This window comes from Eschrichtius robustus, chromosome 1 (assembly GCF_028021215.1).
Source record: "Eschrichtius robustus isolate mEscRob2 chromosome 1, mEscRob2.pri, whole genome shotgun sequence".
Classification (NCBI taxonomy): Eukaryota; Metazoa; Chordata; class Mammalia; order Artiodactyla; family Eschrichtiidae; genus Eschrichtius; species Eschrichtius robustus.
This window is the reverse complement of record NC_090824.1, coordinates 34,344,316-34,358,397: the sequence shown is the minus strand read 5'-3', so window position 1 is coordinate 34,358,397 and position 14,082 is coordinate 34,344,316. Positions and strand designations below refer to the sequence as shown.

Below are 14,082 nucleotides of genomic sequence, written 5' to 3'. Positions count from 1 at the left end.
CACTTGACCCACTGTGGCCACCTCATCTCCTGTGCGCTCTGCTTTCAGCCTGGAGTAGCATGGAATGTGGTGTCTGGTTTGTTGAGGTTCCTTGTGAAACTCACCAGGATGCTAGCCCAGGTATGGGGCAGGGAGCTACACATCTGGACTGGTTAACTGGCAGAGCTGTAGTCACTAGCCCTTTAAATCCTTTCTGGAACAAGGTGGAGCATCAAGAATTTAAAGAAGAAGAAAGATCACATATTCTGAAAAGCAATATTTTAGCCCCAGGGATTGTCGCTGTCTCTTCCTGTGGTTAGATATTGGAGTAGCTTGAAGTTTTGTCAGCATGTTAACAACAGATCTTTTTCTCAGAGAAGCTTAACAGTCTTGTTCGGAACGAGGGAAAGCGGTTATGTTGCAGTGACCCGTGAAGCCACAGGAACCCTCCTCTTACCTCTGCCCCCGCCTGTGCTGGAACCAGGCTGTCAGGGTGCCGTCAGCTGACAGTCTGCCCAAGAAAGCCTGAGTTGGCTCACCATGGTCTTGGAGGTGCTTGGAGGGTTGACATGAGTTGGGTTCAGAGGGGCATACATTACTAAGCCTACCCTCAGCAAGTGGTACACTGTTCTTCGAGAAGTTCGGATGTGGCTGGAGAACCAATTAGCAGGAAACATAAATGGTGCTGCAAGTCATCTCAGTTACATGTCTTGAGCCAAACTTTTGGGCTTGTTTTGTATTGGGATTTTTTACTCAAGGATCACATTCATGCAAAGGCATCTATTAACATCACGTCTGTATCAGCTGATCTTGAGGTAAGCTCTGACAGATGTTAGATGGCCATGTCTGAAGTGACTGGCCTGGATGCCCGGGGTCACCTTCCATCCTCGAGCCCCTAGTGCCACTGTCCTTGGTCTTCCTCATCCATGGTCTTCACTGCCTCTGAGAACACCTCCTGTTGAACAGGAGAACAGAGTGGGGAGGAAGCGGGTGTCGAGAGGGTTGGTTGGAGCAGTCTTATGAGGGACTTTGAAGAAGTGAACTAGAACAAATAGGTGTACTTGTGTGATATGATTTCTTTCCCTGAAGCACCAAACTTATTTTGGAGGCTGGGTCTAAGGAAGCAAAGAGCTGATTCTTAGATACCCCAGGACACATGGTTCTTGAGGTTGTACAGCCTCTGGGAGTTAAATGCACTAAACAAAATTCAGACCCCTGCATTTTATTGGTGGTAGCCAAATGAGTTTACCTTATATAACAGTCTCTTCAAAGGTTATTACCCAAATCACATTTTAGGGATAAGAGAAATTCTGCTTACTTCAAATGACCTGAATTAACTGGCATTCCTTTCCTAGTTTAGACTTAGAGTAAAACTGCAACTGTTTTCAATAGGATGGTCTTCCAGGTATAACTCTGAGGTTCTAAGAATTAGCAGATGCCATCCTTTAAAATATTGGGAACTCCCTTTCTGTGGGATGAAATCTGCTGTGTACAATATTTGAGTCTATAACTTTAAGAGCCACCAGTGTTCTCTCAGCACCAAATAAGAACTCAGAGTCTTTGTTTTTCTGCATGTTTCACTGACTTGTTATTCCTGACAAATCATAAACATTCATCCTATTCAAGGACAGTTCGAAAAACTGTACACTAATAGACTCTTAGCTTTTCTCCAAGTCTAATATTCTGCCAGTGAGCTACCTGTGGCTTGGTAGACTCGCCCGTGTGTCAGCCCACCTCAAAACCCACCTCTCTTGACTTGCTGGGAGGCTTGGGAGCAGCTGCAGCTGCCTGTAAGTGGAAGTCAGAGCAGCAGAGAGAATGGGCTACCCTTATGCTATCAAAATGCCTGCTCACTCATTCTTTTGTGAGTCTCTAACCAAAGAAGGATTCAGGCTTGCTCTAAACAGTTGGAGCTATTTAACTTTGCTGAATTTCTTCCTCCAAAGTGGGTGGATAATCATACCAGCAGAGGAAGTAAGGATTAGTAGCTATTGTAAAGCATCTAGCTAGCACTGTGTGGTGTGTGGAGAAAGGCAGTTTTGTTCCTTTTCCTTCTTTCCTGTCACTGGCTTCTTTCAAGGATTCACTGGTGATGAGGGCCCTGAAATAGAAGTGCTGTCCACAGACACTGCTAACGTCAGATAGGGCTGTTTGGATTTCTTCCGGTTGCATCATTCTGTGGATGCACTTGTGTTCTTCTTCCACTCCAGTGGAACCTAAGAGGTTTATCAAGGCCAAAAGTAACAACCGGGCCTAAAACATCAGAGTAGTAGTCCGTGTATTTTTATTACCAGCACTGGGGAGAGAAGCAGTGAGGTGGTGCCAGTGTATACAGAGCTTGACTTTTTCCCACTGCAAATGAAAAATGAGAGCCCTTTCCAGTCGGTTCCAAATCTGTTTGATATGAGAGCTTCCTTGGAAGTTTCAGGTTTATTTCATCCTACAATGCCTTCTAAAAGAGGAAAGAGCAGCAATGAAATATTATGTCTCATCTGATTTAGACTTGCAGATGAGTTGACCTGAAGCACAAAAAGTTTGAGAAAGGGACAGCTCTCTTCAGTATGACAGATATTCCATGTTATAATGTTTGCTTTTTTCACTATTATTCCAAGATTCTTTAAAATTACTGAGACCATTTATCTTTTGAACTAGAAGAACTTGCCATTGCACTCTGCTAAGGTAATTGCTTTATCATTACTCAGTTCATCCTGCTCTTGACAAAAAATTAACCTCCCATCAGCCTCTCTACTCCTCAAAAACTGGCCTACAGGTCATAATTCATGTTCCCTATAACCTCCTTTCACTCCTTTAGCACTCATTGTCCCTAGTCCTTATTGGGAATTTAATGTGGAAATCAAAGAGCAGAGTTGGGAGTCATATAAGGTGGGCCACTCAGGGCCTCTCAAGGTATTGATCCCTTCAGGGGGTCTGGCCCTCAGCTCTGTGGGTCCAGGAACAGAAGTCTTGAAGTGTGCAGAGTTTATCAGGCTTTCAGACCCGGAGACTCGTGCTAACCATGATGTATAAGCCCAAATGCCCGTGCGTAGTTTCAGTGAGCAAGAGTCCTTCTGGCATCCACTGTCAGGAAGCCCTCCTGCTGGTATGAGGGCAACTGGGAAACTAAGTGAATAAGCAGAAGGCTGTTTGGTGAGCAAGGAATCGGAACCCACCATCCAGGCTGTGAATTAAGCTGGTGATTCACTCCACAGAGTTACATGTTTAATGACCAAAATACTTTTATGAAATTCAGTCTCTCTTCCATGGCGAGTGTTGCTGTAAGACTATCAAATTCTCTTAAGTTCCCTTTTTAAGCTTTCTGCAGCTTTATTCTGATAAGTAAATAATAGCCCAGTTTGTACTGTTTTCTGTCGTACTTATCTAAGTCTACATCCTGGATTCCATGACTGGACTTAGTGTTCCCCAAGTTCTATCACTTAACCACCAGGTTGATCACTTTAATTCCCATGTATTTCTTATTGGTCATGGAAGGATTAAATGAGTTAGTCTTCAAAAATTAATATTAACATTATTATTCAATTAGATTATAAACCTTTTCTAATTATACACCTAATATAAAATGCCAGTCAAGCCATGGCGTCTTGCACCTAGAGATGCTGAGATAAACATGGATATGGAAGTTAAAACATCAAGTATAGGCACTGCCATTCAAATCTGTCCAGCTCAAGACTGTGTTGCAACAATGGCAAGACCTGATATTGACTTGAAAGTTAAAAGTTTCATTTCTCTTAAATCTAAAGTGTCCTTCCATATTTTGAGATTTAGTAAAGTACATAGTGATGTTACTCGTGGCTTTTTTCTTTTTAAAAGATTTTAAGAAGATTTTTATAGATGTTTTATTTTTTCTCTTGGTTCTCAGTGTCTTTGGCCTGTTTTCATATTCTCCTAACCTTCAGCACCTTTCCTTCTTATTTAGTCATCCAGATCTTGGGGGTGATCCCTTGGTTGGGTTTATGTTCCAGGCCATTGCTTCTCAAATCTCTACATTCTCTCAGAAGTTTGGCTTTGGATTGAGTTTGGGTTCAAGAGGTAAAGCTCAAACTGTACAATTTATATTCAAGATTGGTCTGTGCTAGTCTTAATACAGATCTTTAATACAAGTCTCTGCAAACATTCAGATGTCTATCCTGTGACCACTTGCCCCTCCCCTCAACATACCTGGATTCTAGTTTGAGAAACAGGCCCGTAAGAATACAATCTATGCTAATGTTCTGTTTGCTCAAATCCTTTGGTAGTGATGGATTAGTTAGTCCTCACCCTAAATCCAACCATTTTATTGATATAAGTGGTTAAGATTGAAAGACTGGTACTTACACTAAAGATTAACATGTAGTGACTAATGTCGTAATTTGCTGGAATATGTGAACCCCGGGTGGGAACATATTACAGCTTACTGTCAGAATATACCACTAGTTCATTCTGTTCGTCTGTTTTAAAGAGAAGTCTGTGCCTTTACTGGCCGAACAGGCTACTCAAGGTGGATGAAGCAGGAGGAGTGGCTGGCTCTGTGCTTCATAGGCTTGTAGGTGATAGAGAACTCGCCCAGGTAGTGGCCAATAATCTTGGGCTTGGTTTCCACCTGGGTGAAGGTCTTGCACGCCCACCACCTGGGCAGGATGATCTTCAGCACCTACGGCTTCTCTTCGGGCCGTGCCCCCAGGCTGGCCCCGCCCAGGTGCTTTTGCCACAGCCGCAGGGCACTGTGCAGCCGCGGCACTGTGTCCGCGTGTCCAGTGCCTGGTCTAGGTGCTCACCAAAGCGGATGACCTTGCAGAAGGTCCGCTGCTGCTTCTGCTCCACTTCTGCCATCTTGTTGGCTCCTTGGAGAGGACTCTTTTTTTTTTTAACTTTATCTATTTAGGCTGCGCCAAGTCTTAGTTGCAGCATGCGGGATCATCGCTGTGGCATGTGGACTCCTTAGTTGCAGCATGCATGCAGAATCTAGTTCCCCCACCAGGGATCGAACCCGGGCACCCTGCATTGGGAGTGCGGGGTCTTACCCACTGGACCACCAGGGAAGTACCTTGGAGAGGACTCTTTAGTTCTTAAAGTGTCAGAATCAAGAGGGAATCGTTGAGATGCAAACCAGAGTCAAGAATACACACTTTGCGGCAGACGGCCTGAATTTGGATCCTGATTCTGGCACCTAGCAACTGTGTGACCTTGGGACCTTGCTTCAGTTCCCTCAGCTATAGAATGGCATACTATAGTTGCCTAATAGGATTGTTGTGAGTCTTAAGAATTTCTGTTGAGCAGTTGGAACAGTGTTTGGGATCTTGTAATAACTGTTAAAGCATCCTAAAATTAAGAAATATTTAGGTCCTCAGACTGGCCTTTTATTTTTTTAAAAAAGTTTGTAATGTGAAAATTCCTAAGTATGTTTCTTTGTCCTAAATTAACAATACTTAATTTTCTTAAAATCCTGCCAGTTCCTCTCAGTATTTTATTTTCACTCTGTAACTCAGGGATATCTGAGGTCTTACAAATTGCTACCAGTTTTGTGATTGTCAGGTTAAGTTAGTGAACATTTCTGGGCTTTACTTTCTAAAACCCAGCTTCTTTATCTGCAAAATGGTGTTCCTAACAGGATCTACCCCACAGGATTGCTGGGAGGACTGAGAGAATCCTGCCACTGTCATGTGACGTTTTGAGTTACCATGACAATAAGTATGATGTGTACTTTGTCAGTTATTATTTGTGGCCCAGGCCAGTAAGAGTTGTAATAACATATATTATAATTAATCTTGTCATCCCTGTTTCTAGGCTGCCACCTTAAAGACTTCGGAGACTTGAGTTTTACTCCAGTTCCCAAAGATGATCTCTATAATAACCTGATAGTGAATCCTCGCTCAGTGGGCCTTGCCAACCAGGAACTAGCGGAGGTGGTTAGTAGAGCAGTGTCAGGTGGCTACAGCTGTGTCACCGTGGGAGGAGACCACAGGTAAGCTGGGAGCCAGGGGTGGTGGAGGGGCTGGATTGCCTCAGCCCATCAATTAGCTTCTTTGTCTCAGTTTCCTCATTTAGAGTAAAATACCCTTTCGAATTTTTAGGGTATAATGTGCATAGTATTTTCATGTCTAAGATCATGAACCACTGGAGAAAATATCACGTAGTATAAGGACAAGTTCAGAGTTAAACTAAGCGAAGTTTTTAGACAGTATGTTTCATGCTTATTTCTTGGAAAGCTTTCTTAAAACTGTCTCATGACTTTCATTTTGGTTATTTAGGAGAATTGGAGGGATCTATCGATAGGCTGAATTTGGGCTTTTTTTTTTTTAAAGCATTTCTGCTAATAGGTTTGTTAGCAATGCCCCAATTGGCATGTGAATACATTCTCTACCCTCCACAGTATTGTATTAGCCTCCTTAGGTGGCTAATACATTAGATCCTTCCTCTCACTGAATCAGCATGCACTTTTTTGAGCACTGTTCTGATGAGTTCTCAAGCAGTGCTAAGGATTATGGGAAACTTGTGATCTATTAGGATTAAATGAAATAAATACACATGGAATGAAAAAAATATTGAATCCTACATCTCAGAAGGAAGAGATCAGTCTGGGCTAGAGTAGTCAGATTTCACAGGGAAGTGTGATTTGAGCTCAGTAATGAAGATTTTTTTGGTAGAAAGAAAAATGGCATTGAAGCACTAGGAATATCAAGCACTTCATACATATTCTCAGTTAATCCTCAAAATAATGCCATGAGGCAGATACAATTTTATCTAATTCACTGCTGGGTACACTGAGGGACAGAGGTTAGATAACTTACCCAAGGTCTTAGGGCCAGGAAGTAGCAGAGCTGGGATTCAAGTCCACTGTGACCTCTATGGGCAATTAAATTTTCTTCTGAGATCCAATCTAGCAACTTCCCCTGAGGTACTCAGAGAGCTTCTCAGATCACTTAACGGAACTGCAAATGCAGGTAGGTTCCTCATCAGGAATAAAATTTTAAGTAGAATAAGAAATAAGTCACAGGTTCTCTACTGAAATTGATTAAATAACCCAAGGGTGGATCTCTTGTCCCGTAGCTCAGTGCTCAAAGTTCATTTATTGTCTCTCTTCTGGTCAGCGTACTATTTGGGGACTGCTTATTGTTGTAATTATCATAATCCTTGGTTTTCCTTTTGTTTGTGTCTAGATTGCAGCTCTATCACTGCTCCCTGTTTCCTGTTCAGTGCTAAAGCCTAGGCTGTCCGGAAGATTCTAGAAAGGAAGGGATGTGTGTATAACCTGAACAGCTGTTGAATATTTTAAAGGAAGAGGCATTTATAGGTCACTCAGCTCCCTTTAATAGTACAACATCCACTACTGCTTTAATTGTCAAACCAACTCTGACTTAAACAGGCTAAGATTATTTTCCCTATCTTATAGAAAGGGAAACTGCAGTCTAGATAGGTTAGATGACTTGCCCTATTTCACACATTTCTTCCTAGAAAGACCCCCAATATTCTGACTTAATCCAGTGCTTTTAGCGCCAGACCATGCTATCTCTCGAAAAAGTCCTATGTGGGACATGGAGCTTAAAATGCTACCTCAGACTGTACTGATCAAGAAAGATGACTGTAGTTAGTTCCTAAGATGCTTAAGCTGCATTTCTCATCTATGTCCAATTCTTTGGTACCTAGGAAGCTTGGGCAGCTTTCCAAGCACAATTTCATCAGCTATATTCCTACAGGTCAGACAGCACAGTTGGCTAATGCAAGCGGAGACCAAGGACAAGGAAAGCAAAACCCAGAAACACTTAATGATATTTGCATGCCATGCTAATGTATATAAGATAACATGGAAATAAACTTCTACTTTATTCAGTGATCTAATGAGGTCTTTAATGGATTGCCCTGTTAACTTTGATGTCTTTAAAAACTTTGACTTCTTGTTTTAGGAAATATCACATAATCTTTCTAAACAGCTGTAATACTAATTTTTATCCTTAACAAGTTAATATAACTGATTCTTTAAAAGTAATTAGATCTCCCTGGTCTCTCAAGAGGTATTAAGTAGTATTAGTGAGTTGTTACATAAAGCTCACATCATTTAACAGGATTTCATCTGTTGAACAAATATTTTGGGTCCTTTTCTGGGCCAAGGCTAATGGATCCAATTAAAGGGATTTGGGGCCAGCAATGACACCTGTCACACTACAAGGATAACCAGTTGTCAGCTTTGAATCTTTAGAGCCTTCCATTTCTCCCTGTCTCTCTCTCTCTCAAGGCTCATCTTTGGGAACACAGTCCCAGGGACTCTGTCTCATCCAAATCTAGCCTCAATCTAGGGCCCTGACTTTGCCCTGAGGACAAAGTCTGAGCTGTGTTGGCTGAAGATATTTGTTAGTGATGCTTGCCAAGCGGAAGCCCTTTAATATTACTGTGTTTGTTCTTTGCAGCCTGGCAATCGGTACCATTAGTGGGCACGCCCGGCACTGCCCAGACCTCTGTGTGATCTGGGTTGATGCCCATGCTGACATCAATACACCCCTCACCACTTCATCTGGAAATCTCCACGGACAGCCAGTTTCATTTCTCCTCAAAGAACTACAGGACAAGGTTAGTGGGCTGAAATGAAGAGAACGTTGAACAGCTTGCAAGGGTTATCCTGGGGCTTTGAGAGTCTAGTTCAGTAACATTTCTGTGAAGGATGGGTTTATGGTGGCTGTAGTAATCCTTACCACTTCTTCATTTGTTCATCAAACATTATTTTGGACCAGACAGTCTAGATGCTGGGGGCATAAAGATGACTAGGACATGGTCCCTGCTCTTAGGGGGGATCATAATCTCATAATAAAGGAATGTGGTGAGTGGGTAGTAACTCTAGTGATCTGATACACTTACAGCCAGAAGACTTCTTGGTAAGAATCTCCTAGGCCTCACTCTCAGACCCACTGGTCTAGAAGCCAAGTAAAACCATGATTACCTCTAGGTAATCTTTTCCCAGGCTGTTCAGAAGACATGGGAGACCATGCTAGGCATAGACTAGAATCTGTGTATCCCTCCCCTCAGTGAGGGACCAAGTTACAGCAGGACAGTACAAAGGTTATTCACTAGGCAGAATTCACATTTTGGCTGCTGGGGACTTGAAATGTAACCCAGTTGCCATCTCAAGAACCAATCTGTAAACAATTCAGTAGCGTGCAAAGAGATGGAAAGGCCTAATCAGCAGTATTCCTGCTATTTAGGTAAGTTAATGAGAAACCAAGGTCACCTTAAGAGAAGGTATTTTATTCTTCTTCTTCAGCTGTGTTCTTCAGCTGCCCTTCTGAATCACTTCCACTTCTATCAGTTCCTTCCCAGATCAAGTGTGTCTGCTGCTTTACCCATATACTGTGGGTAAGAGGAAAAAGCACACTGGGAAGCACACGGGGACTATCTTGATGAGACCAAGAATCCTTGATGAATCCTGTTCATTCCTCTCTTCATAGGTCCCACAACTCCCAGGATTTTCCTGGATCAAACCTTGTATCTCTTCCCCAAGTATTGTATACATTGGACTAAGAGATGTGGACCCTCCTGAACAGTAAGTTGATACATTAGAGTTGAGCTTTGGGCCTGTCCTGGCCACTAATGTTCCACTTGATGGGTTGTTTCTTGCCTTAACCTGTTGTAGGTCACTATGAAGACAACCCCCCGCCCCCCCACATTTGATTAAAAATGCGCTTTAAACTAAGGCTTCCTTCCTTTATATGTCACCAGTTTTATTTTAAAGAATTATGATATCCAGTACTTTTCCATGAGAGACATAGATCGACTTGGTATCCAGAAGGTCATGGAACAGACATTTGATCTGCTGATTGGCAAGTAAGTAACTACAATGGATATCTACTTCTAGGTCCCAAAGGGAACAGGGCAGATTCTCAGTGGGCAGTACACTTTAGCCTGTCTCTTGAGGATAATGACCTTTCTTTTAAAATAAAAGCAGGGCTTCCCTGGTGGCACAGTGGTTGAGAGTCTGCCTGCCAATGCAGGGGACACGGGTTCGAGCCCTGGTCTGGGAAGGTCCCACATGCCGTGGAGCGACTAGGCCCATGAGCCACAATTGCTGAGCCTGCGCGTCTGGAGCCTGTGCTCCGCAACAAGAGAGGCCGCGATAGTGAGAGGCCCGCGCACCGCGATGAAGAGTGGCCCCCACTTGCCGCAACTAGAGAAAGCCCTTGCACAGAAACGAAGACCCAACACAGCCATAAATAAATAAATAAATAAATAAAAATTTAAAAAAAAATAAAATAAAATAAAAGCAAAACATGTACATATAAAAAAATTCAGATAATTCAGAAAGGGAGAATATGAAATATAGGTCATATTTTTCTTCTGGGGTTGGGAGGGAAAACAGCTCTCATGAATTTCTCTTTCCATTTTTAATGTTTACCTTTCGAGAGGAGAAGCATTCAACTGTCCTCTTCTTCCCAGCCTCACTACTGCTTCATCTGCAAGTTTTATATTAAGCAAATCTTGGTAGTGTAGAAAGATGGGAGATGAATACTAATCAAATTCTAGTTAAGAACATTTTCCCAGTGCTGAGTCTTCATTTCTGGGTGATTAATTGCCACCTTGGTAGTATGCCATTTCTTAAGCTGTTAAGAAGTGCAAATGATTCACTGTATAGGTGTTTGCTGTATGTTAGCTTCAGCCATTGGACACCTGGGCTAAACAAGTTAGAAGTAGGAGATGGTAAGACTGCAAACATAAACTCAGAGTTAAGTTCAGAGCTGCTGTTATTCTCTCAGAGTATAACAGCAACTGCAACTGTAACCTAGATCAATCCAACTTAAACTAGAATCTGTCAGAACCCATGTCCTATGGAAGTGAGGAATTCCCTCTATTGATAGTTCTTAATGTAAGAGGCTCTGATGCCCAGGGTAAATCAGAAATACAAATTGGAGTTAGTCTGTCTGAGGCACACAGAACAAAGGGCAAAATTATGAAGTGGTGTGTAGGCATCTAACATACTCAATAACTTCCAGAATAGGAGATCTGGAAATGTGCTATAGTAACAAAGTACTAGGATTAACAGCAACAAAATCAAGGAGTTGCAACTGTAGGAAGGATGAATGTCCAAGTACAGCCCAAATGACTGTTCTTATTCTACTCCTTTCAAGAAGACAAAGGCCAATCCATCTGAGTTTCGATATTGATGCATTTGACCCTACGCTGGCTCCAGCCACAGGAACCCCTGTTGTAGGGGGACTGACCTATCGAGAAGGCATGTATATTACTGAGGAAATACACAATACAGGTAAGCAGTGATCAACCTGCTAACTACATAATATGCTGAAGCCTCTTGCCTGCCAGGGGATCTTTTCTACTATTACGTCACTGCCAACACTGTTTTTGCTTAAACGTCTATAGCTATAAGTCATGTGGTCAGGCTAATAAGGGACAGTCATTTAGAGGCATGTTTGGACCTGGTTTTATAACAAAATATGCCAAGGTAACACTGAATAAAAAATTATCTGTCTACTTAAACATGTAATAAATACAAGAATAAACTGCCAAACTGATGCAGTTCTTTGCATCTGAATTGTATAAAGGCAGATTAAGACTGAAAGCCAAGGCCAAATAGCTATAATTTTAACCCTGACACTAAGAGGTTGGTTCACTGGGAGTTAAGAATGTCAAGTTAAAGCTTCTCTTGAAGATGTTTCAAAGCTGGACAATACCTTGGGTCCTTTCATGTAAGTCTTATACTAGGGCTTGCTTGATAGGACTGGTAATAGGGGGATACTGGAAGATGAATGGCTGACAGGAAGATGAATGGCTGACAGGAAGATGAGTAAACTGAATGCTAGATCATCGAGAGTAGCTACAAGAGGTTACTATCCCACAACTCGTACTCATTTGCAAACAGTTTCCATTTCTGTCAGAAAGCTTTTGGTTTTAAGGCTACTTTAAATGACCTCTCATTGCAAAATTTAAGCAACTACCACATGGTACTTCAATACCACCTTGTGAAATTGGGGTCAAAATAGCATAGAGACCTCACACTGAAAGGTCCAGGACCATAAAAAACCCTTGACTAGTTGGGATAGATATGGAAATTGAGAAATGGTCTCCCTGGCTCTGGAGCCTACCAGAGCCTTAGGCACTAAAGAACGGGAAAGAATGCTTGTCTATCAGATCTGACAGGGGCAAGGTAGCCTTATTCTCAGACCCACAACTGTAGACGTTGTCAACTGTCCTTGGCCAGTGAACCTGGAAGTTCCATTCTCCATTCTGGTTCCCAGTAACACCACTTAGAGCACAGGTTGGTAACCTCTAGCACTTAGATGGGGCAGTGGTCATACCGTGTCCCCTCCCTCCCCTGCTGCAATGTTATTCTAAAAGGCTGTCTGTCCTGACACTGTCAACTAGATAGATAAAGCAGTTTGCTTAAATTAATTTACAAGGTGGCAACAGTCTAGAAACATGGGTAATATATATTTTTAATAGCTTGTACCCTCTTGATTTACTTCTGGGCTATGCAAAAGGTCCACGTTTAGTCTGTGGAAATCAGACACACAAGCCATCAGACACAGATGCACGTGCAGGCAGAGATTGGTGGAAACGCTACAGTAACATACCTGCTCATTGTAGTTCTGCACAGCGCACTGAACTCTGCATTGCTAGTAAGGGACGGCACACTGAGCGGATGTAACAGCACTGAACATAACATGTATCGATACTATAATGTAATACCGGTAAACCATTAGGTATATTCACCCCTGCTTCCAGGCTTTATGGCCGCCCTAAATATTCGGATACTTGTATTCTCCAGTGCTAGTTTCTTCAGATGACTCTTGAAGGAGGTAGATTAACTTCATCCAGAATAACCAACTATATATACCCAGAAGTATATATATATATATATATATATATATGTATGTATGTATGTATGTATGTATGTACATATTGGGGCGGTGGTAGAGGGCAGGTCTGGATAGATTCTTTTCTGGTCTAATCTTCCCATCTCAAACCCTTTGGCACAAGTTCCCAAACTGTCACAGAAGGTAACTGGAGTTCAAATTAAAGTATGACCAAGTCTTCCCTTGACCAAGTGCAAGATGCTGGGTTAGTCTGATGGGAGACCTAAAAACTGTGTCCGAAGTGGAGACTGCCCTCAGAGCTCAGGGGTGAGAGTGAGATATGCAGTAATAACTACACTTTAGGGCACATGGTGCCTTAAGAGATACAGATGCAGCAAAAGAGTTCAAAAATGGGAACCGAGCTCTGGCTAGTGAGACGTGAGAGATCTGCTCTCCACGCAACTGCAGGCAGGCATCTAGGAGGGCCCAGAAACACTGGAAATGATACATTTTCCCTACGAGGTTGGAAACTCTTGCTACCACCCCCCTACCCCCCACCCCGACCCAGCTCTTACCCGAACCAGAAAGTCTGTCAGCTATGCCTGTTACGTTCACTGAACAGGGATAATTGATTTTATTACCTTAAAGGTTTCTTTCAATCCTACTCTGGTATATGAGTGTTTTTAACTTAAATTCATGCCCAAGAGGATGAGGAATAAGGGGCTTCCTGACGGTGGATAATTTTATAGTAGAAAATGACTTGTTTTTTACCTTAGCTTGTTCTACCCAGGTGGGACGACTCTCACTGAAAGTAGCAGCTAGGAAGTTCTTTTGGTCATACTTTGTTCTTTCAGGGTTGCTCTCAGCACTGGATCTTGTGGAAGTCAATCCTCGGTTGGCTGCGTCAGAGGAAGAGGCCAAGGCTACAGCCAGCCTGGCAGTGGATGTGATTGCTTCAAGTTTTGGGCAGACAAGGGAGGGAGGGCACATTGTCTATGACCAACTTCCTACTCCCAGTTCACCAGATGAATCGGAAAGTGAAGAACGTGTAAGAATTTAGGAAATACTGTGCGCCAACACGTGTTTGTCGCAATGGGCATTCCAGAGTTGGGAGGCATTTGTGGTGACAGATACTAAATGATCGTCTGGGTCAATACTGCCTTAATGAGAACATTTGTGCATTCTCACAATTGTAAAGTTTCCTTCCCCTTCATTTTGGTGACCGATAATACTACTGTAAATGTATTTGGTTTTTTGAAGCTCACAGGGTATTAATATGTTAGAGCACTATGTAAACTTAAAGAAGTCATAAACA

At 42.5% G+C, this 14,082-nt stretch overlaps 1 protein-coding gene across 2 annotated transcripts in view; it reads left to right on the top strand.

The window, feature by feature from the left end:
* Nucleotides 1-14,065, top strand: part of ARG2 (arginase 2) — a 46,302-nt gene extending 32,237 nt beyond the window's left edge. Inside the window, exons 4-9 of one of the 2 annotated variants that reach the window (XM_068543809.1) lie at nt 5,761-5,938; nt 8,379-8,538; nt 9,411-9,505; nt 9,682-9,786; nt 11,085-11,221; nt 13,622-14,065. In XM_068543809.1, coding sequence (XP_068399910.1) covers nt 5,761-5,938; nt 8,379-8,538; nt 9,411-9,505; nt 9,682-9,786; nt 11,085-11,221; nt 13,622-13,827 — 881 coding nt within the window. In that variant the 3' untranslated portion in view covers nt 13,828-14,065. The remainder of the gene's footprint in view (nt 1-5,760; nt 5,939-8,378; nt 8,539-9,410; nt 9,506-9,681; nt 9,787-11,084; nt 11,222-13,621) is intronic. The other variant, XM_068543801.1, reaches the window with a different exon arrangement.
* The last annotated feature ends 17 nt before the right edge of the window (nt 14,066-14,082 follow it).